This window comes from Rhinatrema bivittatum, chromosome 8 (assembly GCF_901001135.1).
Source record: "Rhinatrema bivittatum chromosome 8, aRhiBiv1.1, whole genome shotgun sequence".
NCBI classification, from domain to species: Eukaryota; Metazoa; Chordata; class Amphibia; order Gymnophiona; family Rhinatrematidae; genus Rhinatrema; species Rhinatrema bivittatum.
In genome coordinates, this window is record NC_042622.1 from 262390794 (window position 1) to 262410966 (window position 20173).

Here is a 20173-nt window from a genome sequence, read left to right on the forward strand (position 1 = left end):
ATGGTGACGCCCCCCTCGAGGTTTTTGCTGACTCCATCTGCTGGAATGGGGACATAACCCACGGTCTGGACTGATCCATGGTACTACAGGAACGAAAATTAGCAGGTAAGTAATAATTTTCTTATTTGGCTAACTTTGGAGGGATATTCAGTGGTGCAACTGCACTATTGAACATGGCTGGCTATCTTAAATATAGCCAGATAACTTCTCTGGTTAACTTTAGGACTACTCTTTGGCATGACCAAAGTTAGCCAGATAAGCCATCCAGCTAATTCTGATTATTGGAGTTAGCCGGATAATTTATCCGAGTAACTTATCTCAGCCACAGTACACCTCCTACGTTAACAGGCTAAATTTTAGCTGGATGTGTGCAAAATCTTCAAAAGTTGGCATTTAGCCAAATAATTTGTGAGTATCCGGCTAAATGCCTCTGAATATTGATCTCCTAATCTTCAGATACCCATGCCATATTTATGCTTTATGTATATCATGAGGACCTACTCTTCAGCTGTCTGTGCTGTACACATGCTTTATGTGTAGCAGTGTGATGCCCACATAAGGAGGGGAGTGGAGTAGATGTAACTCCATTTACAGTAGAGAATGTATGGGAAGAGCTGGGGAAACTGAAAGTGGACAAAGCCATGGGGCCTGATGGGATTCATCCAAGGATACTGAGGGAGCTCAGAGATGTTCTGGCAGGTCCGCTGTGTGACCTGTTCAATAGATCCCTAGAAACGGGAGTGGTGCTGAGTGATTGGAGAAGGGCGGTGGTGGTCCCGCTTCACAAGAGTGGGAACAGAGAAGAGACTGGTAACTACAGACCAGTTAGCCTCACTTCGGTGGTGGGAAAAGTAATGGAGTCACTGTTGAAAGAGAGAATAGTGAACTATCTACAGTCAGGAGACTTGCTGGACCAGAGGCAGCATGGATTCACCAGGGGAAGATCCTGTCAGACAAATCTGATTGACTTTTTTGACTGGATAACCAAGGAATTGGATCAAGGAAGAGCACTCGATGTCATCTACTTGGATTTCAGCAAAGCTTTTGATACGGTCCCGCACAGGAGACTGGTGAATAAAATGAGAAGCTTAGGAGTGAGTGCCGAGGTGATGGCCTGGATTGCAAACTGGTTGACGGACAGAAGACAATGTGTGATGGTAAATGGAACTCTCTCTGAAGAGAGAGCGGTTTTAAGCGGTGTACTGCAAGGATCGGTGTTAGGACCAATATCTTTGAGCGACATTGCGGACGGGATAGAAGGTAAGGTTTGTCTTTTTGCAGATGACACTAAGATCTGCAACAGAGTGGACACACCGGAAGGAGTGGAGAGAATGAGACAGGATTTAAGGAAGCTGGAAGAGTGGTCGAAGATATGGCAGCTGAGATTCAATGCCAAGAAGAGTAGAGTCATGCATAGGGGGAGTGGAAATGTGAATGAACTGTATTCGATGGGGGGAGAAAGGCTGATGTGCACGGAGCAGGAGAGAGACCTTGGGGTGATGGTGTCTAATGATCTGAAGTCAGCGAAACAATGTGACAAAGCGATAGCTAAAGCCAGAAGAATGCTGGGCTGCATAGAGAGAGGAATATCGAGTAAGAAAAGGGAAGTGATTATCCCCTTGTACAGGTCCTTGGTGAGGCCTCACCTGGAGTACTGTGTTCAGTTCTGGAGACCGTATCTCCAAAGAGACAGAGACAAGATGGAGGCGGTCCAGAGAAGGGCGACCAAAATGGTGGAGGGTCTTCATCAAATGACTTATGAGGAGAGATTGAAGAATCTAAATATGTACACCCTGGAGGAAAGGAGGAGCAGAGGTGATATGATACAGACTTTCAGATACTTGAAAGGTTTTAATGATCCAAAGACAACGACAAACCTTTTCAGTCAGAAAAAAATCAACAGAACCAGAGGTCACGATTTGAAGCTCCAGGGAGGCAGACTCAGAACCAATGTCAGGAAGTATTTCTTCACGGAGAGGGTGGTGGATGCCTGGAATGCCCTTCCAGAGGAAGTGGTGAAGACCAGAATTGTGAAGGACTTCAAAGGGGCGTGGGATAAACACTGTGGATCCATAAAGTCTAGAGGACGTGAATGAAGAGTGGGTGGCTCGCGGGAATGACAGCTACTATCTGGAGAAAATACCCTTATTCAATAAACATACACACGGTTAATGCGACTCCAACATTGCTCTAAGCTTCAACGGCAAGAGGAAATGTGGAAAAAAAGATTTGCATTCACAAAAAAGCGGGGAGTAGCTTGCTTGTTACAGCGGTTACTACCCCAAACCAAATAAGCCTGATGCTTCACTTTCAATGCATATCCAGCATAGCTCTCTGCTTCAACAGCAGAGGAGAAAGACCGATACTTCATGCATATCCAGCATAGCTCTCTGCTTCAACAGCAGGGGAGAAAGACCGATACTTCACGCATATCCAGCATAGCTCTCTGCTTCAATGGCAGGGAAGAAAGACCAATACTTCACGCATATCCAGCATAGCTCTCTGCTTCAACGGCAGGGGGAATGAAGAAAAGTGGATCTATATACAGACAACAACCAACAAGGACTGAATTACATAGTCTGGGTAAACAAATAAGCATGGGTGTAGCTTGCTTATTACGGCGGTTACTACCCCTAATAATTAAGCTAGATATTTCACTTAGATGCAGTTCCAACACTGCTCTCTACATTAATGGTGAGGGTGGAAGGGAAATAGAACCAAAAGGTTACTAAGAGCCAAGAGAAACAGATAAGTATGAGAAGAAAAAAAGTCGAAGCTTGCTGGGCAGACTGGATGGGCCGTTTGGTCTTCTTCTGCCATCATTTCTATGTTTCTAAGGTTCTTATGCACAGCAGCATCTCTGATTTATTAGTTTTGGGAATAAAAATGGAATGTGGACTGAAGAAAGACTTGTAATGCATTTTTTCAGCTTGTAACTAGAGAATTTAAGGGGGCAATTTCTAAACCCTTTGCATAAGTGCAGTCTACTCACATATTTTCCTTTGATAATTACCATGGATCTAAAGTACCCACAGACTTTTGCACCTGCTTCTTCTGTGGGTAAAATTTCTATTGAAAATTATTATTATTAACCACTCATTGTTATTACTACAACTATGTAATGTATTAATATATGAATTATATAGTGAAAATTGATAAATAAAGATTAAAAAAAAAAAAGAAAATAAGGCACATAGGTTTGAAAATTCAATCTATGCACATTAGTTTTCAATTCTGCCCAAAACCCCTCCCTAAGGAGCATCTGCCTTCTTTCTAGCTAAAAGTGCATGCTCTATGGAACCTGACATCTGCTTTTAGTTGAACTGGGTGAGGGAAGTTTTCAGACAGCCAGTTTACCCGGGTAAATCGTTTATGTCCAAAGGAGTTGTGTACATAAACCCCAGTTTTATGTACATAAAAGATCTTTTGAAAATTGCCCCGGGGGCGGGGTTGTACAAGTGAAAAAAAACAGAACCTTACTTTGGCGAACCCGAAAAACACTTTTCAGTGCTCATGGCTCAAAGAAAACTTTCCGGCTTCAAGTATTGTAGTTGTGGCCACATTATGTCTGTCAACGATGGCCACAACTACTGTTATCTTTTTCTTGGCGCAGATCACAACCAGGCCGATTTCAGGGATTGCGGAGAATGTCTCCGAGTGCACAGAGGCAGCGTGCTGACAAGATAGCATGGCTTCAAGCAGAGGCACTGGCTTCTAACAGCTCTTCAGCCTCCCCATCTTCTTCTTCGGGAGAGGCAGGCAAGTGTACTTGGTCAACGAGGTCCTCTCCATGGCAGCCACATCATCCCCATTCCCAGAAGCACTGGCCATCCTCCACAGGAGTACTTCCAGTGCCCTCCCTGTATGGACCTAATGGGGGAAAACCCCTGTTATAGAGGTTGGGATGCATCACCCTTGTCACAGGTGCCGAAGAAGGCACACCAAGTACCAAAGATGATGCACCACGCATCGAAAATTGCACCCCAGTCAGCTGAGTTGGTGACCCAGGTCTCAACATCCAAGACTGCCCACCATGTGCTGAAGATGGCGCCCCATGCATCGAAGGCAACGCACCAAATATTGAAGGGAGTGACGCACCTAAAGGATGAGGTTGCGTGCCCTAGGTGACTCCTGGAGAAAGATGGAGAACGCAATCGCCCATGCCGGACCACCTCTTCCCAGAGGATCCCCATCGCCAAGTGAAATACTGGCTGCAGCAATCCCTCCTTCAAGATTACCAAAGAGGGTATATCCTCCTCAAATGCCATCGGCAGCCCTTGGCCCTTCTCTAGCTGCCAGCCTGTGGCAACAAGTTCTTAGGCTACCTGTACCTCAGCCTATCCTATCTGTCTTGCCACTGGTGCCCTCACTTCTGCTGGATTAGCATCATGCCATAAGAAAACAGATTCCAACTCCACCTTCTCCTATTCTGCAATCTTAGCAAGCAGTGGATCAGATCACAGACATTGTGAGGAACTTTTTCTCCGCATTGTTTCCGTAGACTCCACCACCATTGTTTCCATTAATGTACCCAATTTGACCAATAGAATCAGAACCGGAGCAACAAGAAGCTCTTCATTGCCTTCCACAGGATCATCCAGGAATAACGGAGAACTCCTACTCCCATTTCCACTCTCTGGGGAGCCTTCACCAGCACTCTCCCCAAGATCAGAAAGTCCCATAACACCTTCTCCAGGAGAGTCCCAAGAAAGCTCGCCAGGTATACCATCAGACTTACCAGAGGAGCTACCAAACCACTCTTCTCCATCAGAGGGTTAATCTATTGGATTCAGACAACAACAAACGAGGGCCTTGACTTTTATGGTCTGGGAAACTGATGAGCTTGCAGGTAATCTGCGCAGCAGATAGTACTATAAGCTTGTTAGGCAGACTGGATGGACCATTTGGTCCTTTTCTGCCATCATTTCTGTGTCTATATTTTTCTATTCCCATTTCATTGAGAAAATGGATACCGCTCTAAAGGTGGACTTCCGAAAAGAACTGGATCCTCAAGTGTAGTAATTGGCCTTCTAAAAAATTTGGACATCCCAAGTGAGCTCTTTGCGCTCCCATCTCATGAAGTTTTGGGAAACCCCTTCCTCGGAAACCACACTGCCTGCAAACTGGACTTCAAGTTTTTTGCCTTCAGAGAACACCGGTCTATGAAACTGTACAACTTCCCTACAATTCCATAGTGGTCAAATTGGCTATGAAGAGAGTGTAACAAATTTAGGCTCCATTCTAACTCACCCCCTGGTAAGGATCATAAGCTATTGGATGACTTCAACAAGAAAGTCTTCCAAGGTGCCATGCTGTTGACACAGATCCAACACCAGTTTTATATGGTGCAGTATTTATATGACTGTCTACAATCACTAAAAACTTTCATCAGATCTGAAGAAGGCCAACCAATCTCTCCCACCTCCTTTATGATATGGAGGAGGGTCTCAGGAGATCTATTGAGGGCAGTCTATGAAATATTCAACACAGTGGCAAGGACATCGGCGACCTCGATTGCAGCATGGCACATGGCATGGCTGCAGGCCAGTGGCATATGGAAAGATATACATGAAAAATTGGCAGATTTGCCTTGCCTAGGTGATAACCTCTTCAGAGAGAAGTTAAAGGAAATGGTCACCCAAGTCAAGGACCAGAACATTGTGATGCAATCCCTCTCCACAGGAAGCGACGAGGCATCCACATTGTGCTGCTTCTACCCACAGTACAAGAGGCCTTTCTATCAGAGGAAGCCCTATTGGCCTTACCCGGGATACTGTCAACCCTCATATCAACAGCCACATCCTCAACCACCATCTTCACAATCAAGGGGATGACAGCAAGATAGGTGCCAACAAATGTCTAAAGTGCAGCAGAATTTTTAAAGAGAACACCGCCTCAGCAACCGACATCAGTAGGAGCAGAATCCAATCTATTTCAGACTCATGGTCAAAAATAACAATGGATCAGTGGGTGTTAACAATAGTCCAAAAGGATTATCACCTACATTTTAGAGCCATCCCCAGACACCCCACCTACCCCACTTTCACTTGATCAATCCCAACTAGATCTCCTATGCCTGGAAGTGCAACCCCTCCTGAAGCAGCATAACCTACAAGAGCTGGCCCATACCCAGTTTAGTCAGGGCTATTACTCCAAATACTTCTTCATCCTCAAAAAATCAGGGATGTCTCCTTTCCATCCTGGACCTTAGGGATCTCAAGAGACAGCTGGGCAGGGAAAAATTCAAGATTACTTCTCTGGGCATCATCCTATCTTTCATCCAACCACGGGACTGGATGTACTTCCTGGACCTCAAGGATGCTTAAGCTCATTTACCTATGAACCCATCTTCTTGGTGAGGGACAAACATTAACAGTACAAGGTACTCCCTTTTGGCCTGTCATCAGTCTCAAGAATATTCACAAAGTGTCTAGCTGTGGTGGTGGCTCACCTGCCCTGGTCCGGAGTGTGAATATTTCCTTACCTGGACAACTGGTTAATAACAGCCCCCTCCAAGGAAGATCTTTTTTCTCACATGGAGTTGACCATCACTTATCTGGAGGATCTCTGCTTTGTCATAAATTACAAGAAGTAGAACTTATGTTCGACTCAATTGATACAGTTCATGGGAGCTCAGATAAACTCACTTCAATCCAGGGTCTTCCTACCAGATGAATGAATTGTCAAACTTTGAAACCTAGCCAGACGAATACAGCTTCTGTCAGCTGAGCCAGCTCAGCTCATTCTCACAGTCTGGCAGCAGTGATACATGTGGTTCCATTAACTCGTCTACACATGAGATGCTTGCAGTTCCTACAGCCTTATCTCAAAACATCATAAACTGACTTCATGAAGAAAGATGTAGCATGGTGGCTTCGCCCAGGGTACTGAAATTCAGAGCCCCTCTACGGCTGCAACACTTCCAGTTCATACTCACTATGGCTGCCTCCACTCAGGACTGGGGTGCACATCTCCTACAATTCAAGATGCAAAGTCAATGGTCACCACGGGAGTCACATTGCCAAATTAAACTTTCTAGAATTAAGATCAGCGTGTCATGGCCTCAAAACGTTCAGCACATACTCAGAGGCCAACATATAATGATCCACATGGACAATAAGAAGCAATATATTACCTCAACAAGCAAGGGGGAATGAGATCTTGGATCCTCTGGCAGGAAACTTTGCTAATCTGGCACTGGGCAAAAGTCAATGTCACCTCCCTGCAGGCAGTCTACCTCCCAGGGATCATAAACACAGAAGCAGATAGACTCGGCAGAGTATTCCAACCACTCGAATGGGTTCTATCTCAAGCAGAAGCCAACTGTCTGTTCCATCACTGGGGGCACCCTTGGAAAGATCTGTTTGCAACTGAACAGAACAAGAAAGTGGGTCAATTCTGCTCCCTCTATCCAAGCTGTTACAGAGAAGCGCCAAATGCATTCCTGATCTCAGGGACTTCTATACGCTTTCCCACCAATACACTAATTACAAAAACAGTACAAAAGTGTATGCAAGATCGGGCCAAGATGATACTGATAGCCCCAGATTGGCCAAGAAAACCTTGGTATGAATATCTTGTACAACTATCAGCAGCCCCCCCACCCCACAAAGTCTGGGAACCAATCCACCGCGTCTCGCCCAAGAAGAAGGATTGCTACTTCTGCCCTTGCAACCTTCCCTCAATCTCATGACGTGGATATTGAACGCATGACTATAGCGCACTTCCATTTATCTTCAGAGGTCGAAGGCATCTTAGTCTTGACAAGAAAACCATCCATGCAACATAATTATGCCTTCAAATGGAACTGCCATACCAGATGGTATACTGAGCGAGCCTTAGATCCATTGACATGTGAACGATGTCTATTACTTGACTATCTCCATCACCTTTCCAGCAATGGCCTCACAACCTCCTCCATACGCATGCACTTAAGTACCATAGCAGCTTACCACACCTTGGCATATAGAAGCCCCATATCACCACCTCTGCTGATATCACTAGGCCTTCTACACTTGTGACCTCCTGTGCAAAAGCCTCCAGTGAAGGTCCAATAAAGCAAATTGGAAGGCGGTCCCACGTAGCCAAGGCAAAAAAAACAACAAAGGGACTACCTTACACCGTGGAAGATTTTATTAGAGGTGCCCGACTTGAACTGAGTTTCGCCAACAAGGCTGCATCAGGGGCTTTATGCTGTAAACATACTCTCACCACAGTTGCAGTATTATTTGTTCTTTGACAGATCGCTGCGTTGTAAGTTTTATTGCAACAATCAATACACAGATTGATATATTGACTCTTACTGTGGTGAGAGTATGTTTACAGCATAAAGCCCCTGATGCAGCCTTGTTGGCGAAACTCAGTTCGAGTCGGGCACCTCTAATAAAATCTTCCACGGTGTAAGGTAGTCCCTTTGTTGTTTTTTTGCCAAAAGCCTCCAGTGCCTTGGGATGTAAATATAGTTTTGCAAAGGTTAATGCAAGCTCCATTTGAACCCTTGGAAACAGCTGAACTAAAATTTCTGACTTGGAAAGTCATTTTCTTGGTGCTATCACTTCAGCAAGGAGGGTAGGTGAACTGCAAGCTCTTGTGCACTTTCCACTATATTTGCAATGTTTCCATAACAAAGTAGTTCTGTGAACTCATACGAAGTTTTCGCCGAAGGTTATCTCCACCTTCTACTTAAATCAGTCCATTACGCTTCCCACCATTTTTTTCAAATCACATCAAGGTGAACAGAACGGGCAGTTACATTCTATGGATTGCAAAAGGACCTTAGCCTATTATAAACAAAGAACGCAGAATCATAGACAGTCTTCTTGGCTTTTCGTGTCCTACAACCCTAATAGATTGGGAATAACGGTCACGAAGAGAACTCTCTCTAATTCGATTACTTCCTGCATACAGCATTGTTATCCTGCACAGTCCCTTTCTCTGACGAATCCCAGAAAGGCGCATCAAGTGTGTGCAGTGGAGACTTCCCTTGCATACTTGGAAAATGTACCCATTGAGGACTTCTGCAGGGCAGCCACCTGGTTGTCTGTCCACACCTTCATGTCACACTACTGCTTAGATGAAATGGAAAGATCAGATAGTGCAGTAGGACAAGCAGTGTTGCACCATCCATCATCCAAATAAATGCTGTCCACAGAGGAGTCCGAGTTGCAAAAAAAACAAACAAATCACCATAAGTGAAGGATACTCTGGTTAGAAAAGGTCAACTTTTTCATAGCCCTCAGCTTGGGACTCCCCATTCAGCATGGCTACTTCAGCCTGTTTGTCAACAGGAAAAAGCAAGTTTGCTTACCATAAACGGTGTTTTCCGTAGATAGCAGAATATCTACGGAAAACAGCATTTATGGTAAGCAAACTTGCTTTTTCACAAGCATAATGCACAAAGTTACACCTGCTCCTGAGCAAATAATGCCCCTTTGTGCACATATATCGGTGCTAGGTCTGCACACACCTGTGAATTTTTAAAGCAGATTTATGCACATAAATCCACTATGAACTGTTAGGTTTGGCAGTTTGTGGAACGTCCCTGCACTCACCCCAATGCTGCTGGACATGCTGGGCCCCACTTCTTGGCTACCACCGCCAACCATTGTCCGTGTGGCAGGATGCCTCCAGAACCAGCATCTCTAGCATGTCCCTCTAGGTACGCACGCGCTTGACCAGTGCCTTTAAAGGGCCTGCGACAGGGAAAGGTCTTGGTGCCCCTTGATGATGATGTCAGCACATCCAGCCCTGTATAAGGGCTCATCTGACGCCTCTGCCTTGCCCACAATGGGTCTCCTGCCTAGCAGTACGTGTTGCCAGCGTTCTTGTTCTTGTGTTCCTTGTCCTCCAGCCTTTCCTCATCCTGCTTTGTCTTCCAGTACAGCCTTGTCCAGTCTGGTCTTCCTTTCTTGTCCTGTCCGGTCTCTTCAGTGTGTTTTCATCCACCCTTGGCCTGACTCAGCGGATCTTGACCTCTTGCTTGAACCTGACCACGATTACCTGCTGTCTGATCCCTTGCTTGGACCTTACTATTCTTTCTAGCTGCCTGCACTGACCTTGTCTTGTCTCTGACTCCGTGAACCTGCTATTTGCCCTGATCCTAGTGTGTCTCTGGACTCTAGTTATCACCACCGCTGTAGGGACCCAACTAAGTCCTGCCAGCCGCCAGAATCCAAGGGCTCAATCTGCGAAGGAGGCGACTGGTAAAGATGAAGCTCCAGACTATCCCACTACAGGGCATGTTCGCCAGCTGCCAGGATAGGCCTCGGGGGTTTGCCCTTGAGGCTGCATCAACTACACCGCAGTACTAAGGGCTCACACACCCAATACCTTTTGTATGAACATTCTGGCTAAAGTTTACAGGCTATAGCCAACGCGTGCTCTTTGAAAATGATCCTTCCCCATGTATTTTTCTGATGCTGCTGTTTCAGAAATATTTCAGGTTTCTTTGATGATGAGAAACAAGATTTGAGGGTAATTTTCAGAAGGTTTTCCAAGGGAAAACATCTTGAGGTTTCCACCTCAGCTGCTCTTCCCCCAAATGTAGAGAAACGTGGTGGCACCAGGGTGTGGCATTAGGGCGTGGGCTTTACCCTGAATACTTTGAATCCTTGGGGCAGGGACCCGCCACTGGATTTTGAAAGGGCAATGCCTCAGAGAGTTTCCCTTCGAATATTGATTTGTAGGCTACCTGTGGGGAATGAAAATGCCTTCATTAACAGTTTCTTTCTTGTTTTCCACAGTGTCTAAAATTTTTCACTATCTCTGTCTGTCTTCCTGATTCTGCAGAACCGGGACCTGTCCCACGAAGCTCGCCTGGCCCACATCTATCGTGATGACCTGGATGTTCTGCGGGAGAAGGTGAATCGCGTGGACAAGCTCCATAATGAGCTGAGGTCGTATAAAGAGCGTCTCCACAGCCTGGAGCTGTACCGAGGAAAGCTGGAGGTGAGATTCGGAGAGCAGGGCTCAGCACTAGACTCTCTCACCCCCTCAAGGGAAACTGCAAGTGAGGGGGGGGGGGGGAACAGGGATCTGCACTACATCTTTGCAAATTGAAACTGGAGGCGACAAGTGTGAACAGAGAGCGGAGCTCAGCACTCCAGCCTGTACCTTCTTAATTCATAGAAAATCCGGAGATGAGGGAGGGGAGAGAATGGAGAAAAGAGCTCAGCACAAGGCATGGCCAAGTGGTTAGAGCAGTGAGTTGAGAAACCAAGAAGCCAGGCTTCAAATCCTGCGTCTGCCACCATCACATTTTGTGAACTTGGGCAAGTTACTCTATCTCCATTGCCTCAGGTACTCACTTAGGGGTCATTTTACTAAGCTATTGTAAAACAGTGGTAGAAGTGCCTTTTTACTGTGGAGAACATTATGTGTAATTTATTAAATGGTGGTACTCAATTTATTAAACTGTGGGGTTTTTTTCCTCACGTTGCTGTGGCTGGGAATACTCATAGGCCTTTTGTTGTAACAGCTCCTCTTCCTCTTTGCCAGAGGAGCCCTTGGTCAGCTGGTGTCATTTTTCAAAATGGCGCCGCTGGGGCAAAAGCAACTGAGGATCACTTCCTCCACCACTAGACCACCAGAGATTTCACAGTAAGTTGAGCAGGAGCTCCCCGAGCAGGCCTCCCTCGTCATAGCAGGCCTTGGGGCCCCTCCATCTCATCAGGGTTGAGCTAGCAGCAAAAACACCATTCTCAGGCAACTGCAAGCCCCTTGTGGGCACTGTAGGACTTAGGGCAAGCTAAGGAAAAACAAGCCTCACTCCTTGGAGGTAGCAGTGCTGTTGGCTCCAACGAAGCAGCACCAAACCTCTGTGCCAGTTGCATTATCAACACGTGGAATCTCGGCACCATTGATTCACCACTCATTGGTATATCCAGCCCACGTGTCGTTGATGCATTGAGCCCCAGAGCTGTTGACACATTGAGCCTTGAGACTGGTGGTGTTTCTTCCCTCAGCATAGTCATCACATTTGATGCTTCGGGTCTTGGAGTGCGGATTGGTGTCATCGACACACAAAGTCTTGATGCCACTGATGCAGCTGTTTCTGAAATCACCAATCCCCTCAATGTATTCAGGGAGGACCTCAAGTGCGGGAGGAGATATGCTCCGTTTACCTCCTCCTCGCTCAAGGGCTATTTCTCCATCAAAGCTTCTGGAATGAGGTCTTCATCTAGAGACACCAGATCCCATTTGTTTGGTGGTGCACTTGATCCCCCAACATATTACAGAGGGCCCTCCAAAGGAGATCATTCTAATTTCATAAGAGGATGTTCCACCCCCAGTGCCTGGCCAGACAGCACAACAGCTCTTAGACCAAGTGGCAGAGTTGATGAAGACTGCTTTGCTTCCTTTGCAGCTAAGGACAAGACGGGCACTCTTCAGCCTCTCCTCTCCTCTCAGATTTGCTTGCTCAGAAGGGGACCCTGATCTCAGGGACACCCCATTAGAACCCATACGGGGGGCGGGAGTTGAGTCCTTGCCACTATTTCACACCCCATCTCAATCACCTACATCCTCATTGGGATCCTGGATTCTTCCCTTGGGTCAGAGGGAGGATCAGCAGGAAATCCTTCTGACTCCCTACCTGAGGCTTTGGGACACTCGTCACTACCCGAGGGCCTCTCCTAGTCCAGATTTCTGGATAAGCTGGGTAAGGCAGTTGGAGTTAACATTCATAAGGACAAAGACTCTGGCAGAGATGCTCCCAAGGCATTGGGAATACGATTGTGCCATTGAACTGCTTCCTGGAACTCTGGCCCCCCCATGTGGCCGGACATCCTTCGTCAGGTGCAGAAACTAAGGCCGTGTCCAAATATATTCAAGAAAATCTGGCTCGAGGTTTCATTCAACTGCAAACTCCCCTGCCAGCACAGGATTCTTCATGCAGCACTGCTCCCCACTTAGACAGCAGGGGGAAAGAGGAATTGGATTCGGATGACTACCAAGGACCCCGACTTCCATGGGCTGAGATCCTGATACGCCAACAAAAGGGAAAAAGCAGAGGGCTGCTTCAATGGCCAACTCCTAAAGGGAATGAAGAAAGCGTGCCTGGTGGTGCAGCAGGTACTACCTTAGCAGAAGGCATGGAGATTACCATTCGTTTTTTTTTTATATATATATCTTTTATTGGGATAACGAAACATTTAGATGACATACTGATAAATTAGAAAGAGGCTAGTTTTTTACAGCAAAACATTGAAATACCCATACATAGTTGCAGCCAGAACTTAGCATTTCATAACAAACTTGGGCATCCCAGTACAAAGTAAGCCAGAGTAAAGAAGATGTGTCAAACGATTTATTATGAACCTTGTGAACACATAAGAGGACAGTATATCGCCTCTTAGCTTAACTGCTGTGAGAGTAAAACCGTTTAAGTAATGGTACAGGGCGTGCTTATCTCTTGAATAATCGATTACCCCATTATTACTTTTAACAACCTGATCTTCACCCCCTCTCTCCCTCCCCCTCCCCTAACTAGCTCATCTTCTACTGCTTGCACTGTAACATAGTTTCCTTAAACAGTTCCTAGTCATCTTGTTAGTATTGTAGTTTGTCAAATCGTCCAATTCTATTGTCTTTCCGTCTAATGAGAAGCGAGTAAGGATGGTCACCCGTGTCAATACTGTATGGATCCTGTATTGGGCAAACTGCCTGAATCAGGGACATTAAGGCGCCTCTGGAGCGTCTCCGAGTTCTTGGAAAGGAAAGGATCCCATAGTTCCCTTATCTGCTTCCTTTTGCCTTCTGTTCCCTGCTGAGCTGTAATATTATCAAAACTAGCCAGGTTTTTTTTTTTTGTTTTTTTTTTTAATAAACAATTTTATTGAGTTTTCATTAGATAACAACAATTAAAGCCAAAAAGAACTTCCCAATACAGACAGGTTTTGCCTTAACAATAAAACCCCCGACCCCTCCCTGACCCCCTCCGCCCTCCCCCCTCCCCAATGTCTCTTTGCCATCCGGAAACCAGGTCTTTATTCAGGTCGTTGATGTTGAGTGTGGGAATCACCGAAGTTCAGTCACCAATTTACAATTAAGCTACGCACTCGGTGTGGAAGTCTTTGTAAGTATAGCTCCCATATTTCCAAGAAGTGTTTCCTCTGCCGTAGATCTAGGCGTGTTATAGAGGATTCCATCTGCATCATATGATGTAAATTATTGCGCCACGCCCAATAAGATGGCCTCGCAGGCTCCCTCCAATATAGAAGGATCGTCTTCTTGGCTACTAGGCACGCTTTTTGTATAAACAGACGGGCTCCCAGAGCTTTCACCTTCAAATGCGAAATGCAGCCAAAAAGTAGCCAATAATAGGAGAAAGGAATATGGAACCCCAGCACTGACTCCAAGTACTGCACCACCTTCTGCCAAAATTGTTGGACCTGCGGGCAAGCCCAAAATGCATGGGATAACGAGCCCCGCGCTGAGCCACAACGCAGACATTGAGACGAAGGCGCTATTTTACAATAAAACGCCTCTTGGGCAGCCACATAGCTGCGGCGGAGAAATTTATACTGCATTTCGCGGTAGTACATGTTAGTGGAGAGCTGCGGGATTCGTCTAAAACACATTTCAAGAATAGCAGCATTTAATACAAATACCCCATCCCTATTCCATCTTTCCACCAATATGGCCCTGTTATCTTTTAGCTGTAATTGCTTAAGCAATCGATAATGCTGAGACAATGATGACGGCTTTTCCTGCTCTAATAGCAAGTGGGTTTTAATCTTTTCAAGGGAGGTCACCTGTTCCCCTCCCAATGACAGAGACGCAATATAATGTTTAAGCTGCAAATATGGGAATACCTCCTTAGTGGAAACTCCATATGTGTCCTGCAATTCTTTCAAAGAAAAGAATGTGCCCTCCGGCTTTACCACGTGTCCCACATAGGTTATTCCCAGCTTGCCCCACCTTTGAAATGGAGCCGTATGTAATCCCGGAAGAAATTCTGGATTCCCTTGAACAGGTAACAGCAAGGGGTTCACCTTGTCCACCTTTAGCAAGCGCATAAATTTAACCCAGGTTTGACGAAGAGGCTTAACCAGCACACTAGAAACTAAGTAAGTATTTAAGCTGGCAGGAGAGGCCTGTAACACAGCTAGTAGCCCATACGGGTGAGCCCAGGCCTGATCCACCCGCAGCGGTGAATATGTGGATGTGCCCATGATCCAGTCTTTAACTAAGCGGAGATTCCCGGCCAAATTATATGATGCCAGATCTGGAACTCCCAGTCCTCCCTTCCCCCAGGGGCTGCGCATCCACTCCAGCGGGATGCGCGCTTTCCCCCCCTTCCAGTAAAACCGCCTCTGTAACTTGTCCAACTGGGCCAGGTCTGCCCGACGCAAGATAATAGGCAGATTTTGGAACAGATAAAGCCATTTAGGCAAAATCACCATCTTAAACAACTGCACTCTGCCTCCTAATGAAAGGGGTAGGTCCATCCAGGCTTTCAGTCGTTCACTGGTGTGTTGCATCAATGGAGGCACATTTAAATTATACAACTTTGTGAGATCCCTGGGAATATGTATTCCGAGGTATTTAAAAGAGTCCAATGCCCATTGCAGAGGAAAGTCTCCCATCCACTGTTGTTGCAACGAAACCTCGCCGGCCAAAGCCTTAGATTTACTCATATTCAGCCGCAACCCGGAAAATGCCCCAAAAGTCCGAATAAGTTGTAAGAGCCTCCGCAAGGACTCACGCGGTTCCGTTAAAAAAACCAGCATATCATCAGCAAACGCTGCATACTTAAAAAGGGACAAGTTAAAACGCACCCCTCTTATCTCCTTTGTGAGCTGTATTGCTAACAATAACGGCTCTAATTGCAATATGAATAATAACGGGGACAGCGGACATCCCTGTCGTGTGCCTCGAGAGACTGAAAATACTTCCGATTGTGACCCATTCGCCAAAATGATCGCCTCCGGACTGGTATATAATAACTGTATCGCCTGGACAAAGAAACCTTCAAATCCCATCAACTCCAGTACATGAAATAAATAAGGCCACTCCACCCTATCAAAGGCTTTCTCTGCGTCAAAGCTTATTGCCAAAAAGGGTGTGCCCGAGCATTGACACATGGACATAGCTGCTAGGATTTTTCGAATATTAGCAAGCGCATAACGTCGCCGCACAAAACCTACTTGATCTTCCCCAATCAAAAAAGGAATCACGGTTGCCAACCTATCCGCCATTACCTTGGCAAATATCTTTTGATCGAAATTTAACAAGGAGATCGGCCGATAAGATTCAGGATCCAACGGGTCTTTCCCCGGTTTGGGAATAAGCGTGATATGCGCGCGATTTTCATTTTTTGGAAAAGAACTCGTTGCCAACATGGCTTCATAAGCACGTGTCAGCGGTCCAGTTACCTGTTCTATTAAACATTTATAAAATTCCGCCCCATAGCCATCTGGCCCTGGTGCCTTGAGCTTTTTCGCGAACTGAATGGCCCCTCGTACTTCGTCCTCCGAAACAGGCCTGTTTAAAAAGATTTTTTGTTCCACTGTTAACCGCGGGAACTGAAATTGAGAGCAAAATTTTTCACACGCCTCTCCACTCCATCTCTCGGCTGCATACAAGTCCCTAAAAAAATCCCGAAAACGTTGCAGTATGTCTTTACGCTCTGTGAGCAAGAGCCCCGCCCGTGATCGTATAGCAGGTATATGTCGCGAGCCCCGTGCCGACTTTACTAGATTAGTCATTAACCGCCCAGCTTTATTGCTGTGCTGATACAGCTTATGTTGATAGAACAGAATACTTTTACGCGCTTTTTGATGTAATAAGGTATTTAGTTCTCCCTGAGTTGTGTGATAGTACGCTCTGTTTTCTGCAGTATTATAGCGAAGTAAACGAATGCGTGCCCGCTTAAGCTGTGCGGTCAAAGACAGGAGTTGATGTGCCATGACTTTTTTCCTGTGCGACATATAGGAGATGATATTCCCTCTTAATACTGCCTTAGCCGTATACCAGTAGAGAGCCGGGGAAGTAGTCTTTTCCTCATTAAATTCCGCATAATCTGCCCAACTATTTAGTAAAAGCTCTCGGAACTTCTCATCGGCCTCCAAAAAAAAGGGAAACTTCCAGTGAGTAGAATTTGGCGCAAAAGGATTTAATTCGACCTCTAACTTCACCAGGGCATGGTCCGAAATCACAATATCAGCTATTTCAATACCCCGAATCTTCGCACAGCCATGCACACTTGTCAGAAAATAGTCAATCCTGGTTAGAGTCCCGTGCGCTCTCGATATGTGGGTGAAGTCTTTTTCGCCCGGGTGAAAGACTCTCCATGTATCCATCAATTGTAAAGAGGATTCTAAAAATGATGGGCCTCTGCCTGGATCCAGGCGTTGTTTTAGTGGCGGGGACCTATCCAAGATGGGGTCCCGGATTGCATTAAAATCTCCGCCTACTATCAGAAAATCCCCCAAATAGGGGATCATGTGCTTATGCAACTCTTTGTAAAAGCTGGGCGTATAATTATTGTGCGCATACACATTACAAAAAATTACTTTTGTATTCGCAATTTCCACTACCAAAATGAGGTACCGTCCCAACGGATCTTTAATTTCATTACATAAAGTATATGCTAGCGAGCGCTGAATAAGAATTGCCACCCCCGCCGATTTCGTGGAAGCGGATGCATAATAAATGTCTCCCCCCCATAGACGCCCCAATTTAGCATGCTCCAGATCAGTCAGGTGTGTCTCTTGCAGGAAAGCCACTTGAGCCCTCCTTCTTTTCAACAATGATAAAATCTTCCTCCTCTTAACCGGTGAATTAATACCACAGACATTCCAGGTTATCACAGTAGTGACTGAATTAGAGATTTACTAAAAGTTTAAACACAGTGAAAAACCAACATTTTAATAGACCACAGTGGAGACCCTCCCAGCCAAAATCTCCAACTGTTTGCCAAAGGATTCCCAAATCCCTCATCCCCCTGGCCTCTTTTAACAAAACCAAACTACCAAAGATGGCAAAGAGAACAGTCCCCTTAAAGCCCCTTCTCCTCCCCTCTCCCACCCCTAGCCAGTTTTAATCATCTTGTTTAACCTCTGTTGATACACCGGGGCTTCTGCTGAAAGCCAGACTGTTAAGATAGTTTGTTTGGCTTGAACAGCAGCTATGTCAAGAAATCTCCGTTGTGCTTTTGAGAGTCTCATCTGTGCATTTTGGATCTTCCCAAACAGCCATAAGTGAGGGTCGTCTGGTACAGTATGTTCATAACAACTTGAGCATAGAGCTTGAATTTCTCTCCAAAAATCATGCACTATGGGACACGAGATTACTATTCTTAACCATTTAGCCTTGATGTTTTTAATGCAACTTCAACATTACGCCTTCCTTCGACGGCAGGAGGAAAAGGGGAATTGGATTCAGACAGCAACCAAGAGGGCTTCGACTTCTGTGTTCTGGGTGCTGATATGCAGATATAAGGGAAAAAGCACAGGACTGTTTCTACGGCCAAGTCCATAAGCAAAACAGTCTGAATTTTCAAGAAAGCTCATCACCCAGTAAAAAAAAATGTTGCTAGCTGCAATTTTTATGGGTTATCATAAGGCTAGGGAATAACTGCACGGAGCAGCACGTACTACTTTAGGAAACTTGCTGAGAAGACTGGATGGACCATTTGATCCTTTTTTGCTGTCATTTCTATGTTTCTATGGCTGGATCCCTTAGGCCCTGTATGTATTTATTTATTTACTGGATTTATATCCCACACAATCCAATGTACTCGGGTTACTGTATTGATTACCAGGGCCTCAATAAGGTCACAGTTAAAGATCATTATCCCCTGCCGTTAATCTCTGAACAAGTGGACTTGCAGGGAGCTTACATCCTTGTTCAGATCTGACAGTGATAAGTGTCAGATCTGAATACCAGAGATGGGCATTACGAGTAGGGATGTGAATCATTTTTATAACGAATTGAAATATTGTACGATATTTCTTAATTTGTTATATATCGGTTAAAATAAGAAACGAACACTTTTTTCCCCGAATTTTCGTGAAAATCGTTTTTCAGGTTAGTGCGTGCTAATTCCCGTTAGCGCGCACTAACAAAAAACAGTTTATTTTTGTTACTTTTTGCTATTTTTTGTTAGTGCGCGCTAACTCCCGTTAGCGCACACTAAGCCAAAACCCGATTTTTCACGAAAAAAAAAAAATCGATCCGCGGGAAAACGAGATTTTCCCGCGGCCAGACAAACCCGAAAGCGGGAACGATCGGGCATCCAATTCACTAATTACGAGTATACAGTCATGCCCTTTGGACTTTGCAATGCTCCTGCTGTATTCCAAACCTTTGTCAATGATGTTTTTCAAGACCTCCACTCTCAATACATAGTGGTCTACCTTGATGATGTCTTGATTTTCTTCCCAGTCCTGGCCACTCGTAGGCTGCATGTAATAAAGGTTCTCTCTTATCTTCGCCAGTACCAGCTTTACGCCAAGTTTGAGAAATGTGTGTTTATGCAAGACCACTTCTTGGGGTATGTAATCTCGGCTCAAGGGCTTGAGATGGACCTGGATAAGGTAGCTGCAGTACTTAATTGGCCAGTATCTTTGGGCCTCGAGATGCTTCAGTGTTTTCTGGGCTTTGCTAACTATTATCTATGTTTCATTCAAAACTTCCCCAAGGTAATGGCTCCACATACTGCCTTTACACATAAAGGAAAGCCAAAGAATTCTTGGAACCCTCAAGCTCAGCAGGCGTTTGAATAACTGAAGCAATTCTTTGTATCCGCTCAAATCCTCCTTCACCCTGATCCAGCCAAGCCTTTCATCTTAGAAGTACATGCCTCCAGAGTTGGTGCAGGTACAGTCTTGTCGCAAACACCTGATCCAGAGTCTCAGCTGCACCCATGTGATTACTTTTCCCAAACGTTCTCTCCTGCGAAATGCAGCTATGATATGGGAAACGGAGAACTCCTCACATTTAAGTGGAAAAGTGGAGACACCTGTTTGAAGGAGCCACCTTTCTGATTACAATCCTTACAGATCACAAAGATTTACTTTATACTGAAGCTGCAAAACGTCTGAACCCCAGAAAGCTTGGTGGGCCAAGGTCTTTGCTCGTTTTCAGTTCATTATCTCCTGTCTCAAAGAATGTTAAGGCTGATATATTGTTCTGACAGTTTTCCTCTGAGGAGACCCCAGAACCTTGC

General features: G+C 45.5%; 1 protein-coding gene across 1 annotated transcript in view; it reads left to right on the top strand.

Moving 5' to 3' along the window:
* CCDC88B (coiled-coil domain containing 88B) overlaps window positions 1-20173 on the top strand; it is a 168770-nt gene that overhangs the window by 42007 nt on the left and 106590 nt on the right. Inside the window, exon 10 of the mRNA XM_029614802.1 lies at window positions 10789-10947. Coding sequence (XP_029470662.1) covers window positions 10789-10947 — 159 coding nt within the window. The remainder of the gene's footprint in view (window positions 1-10788; window positions 10948-20173) is intronic.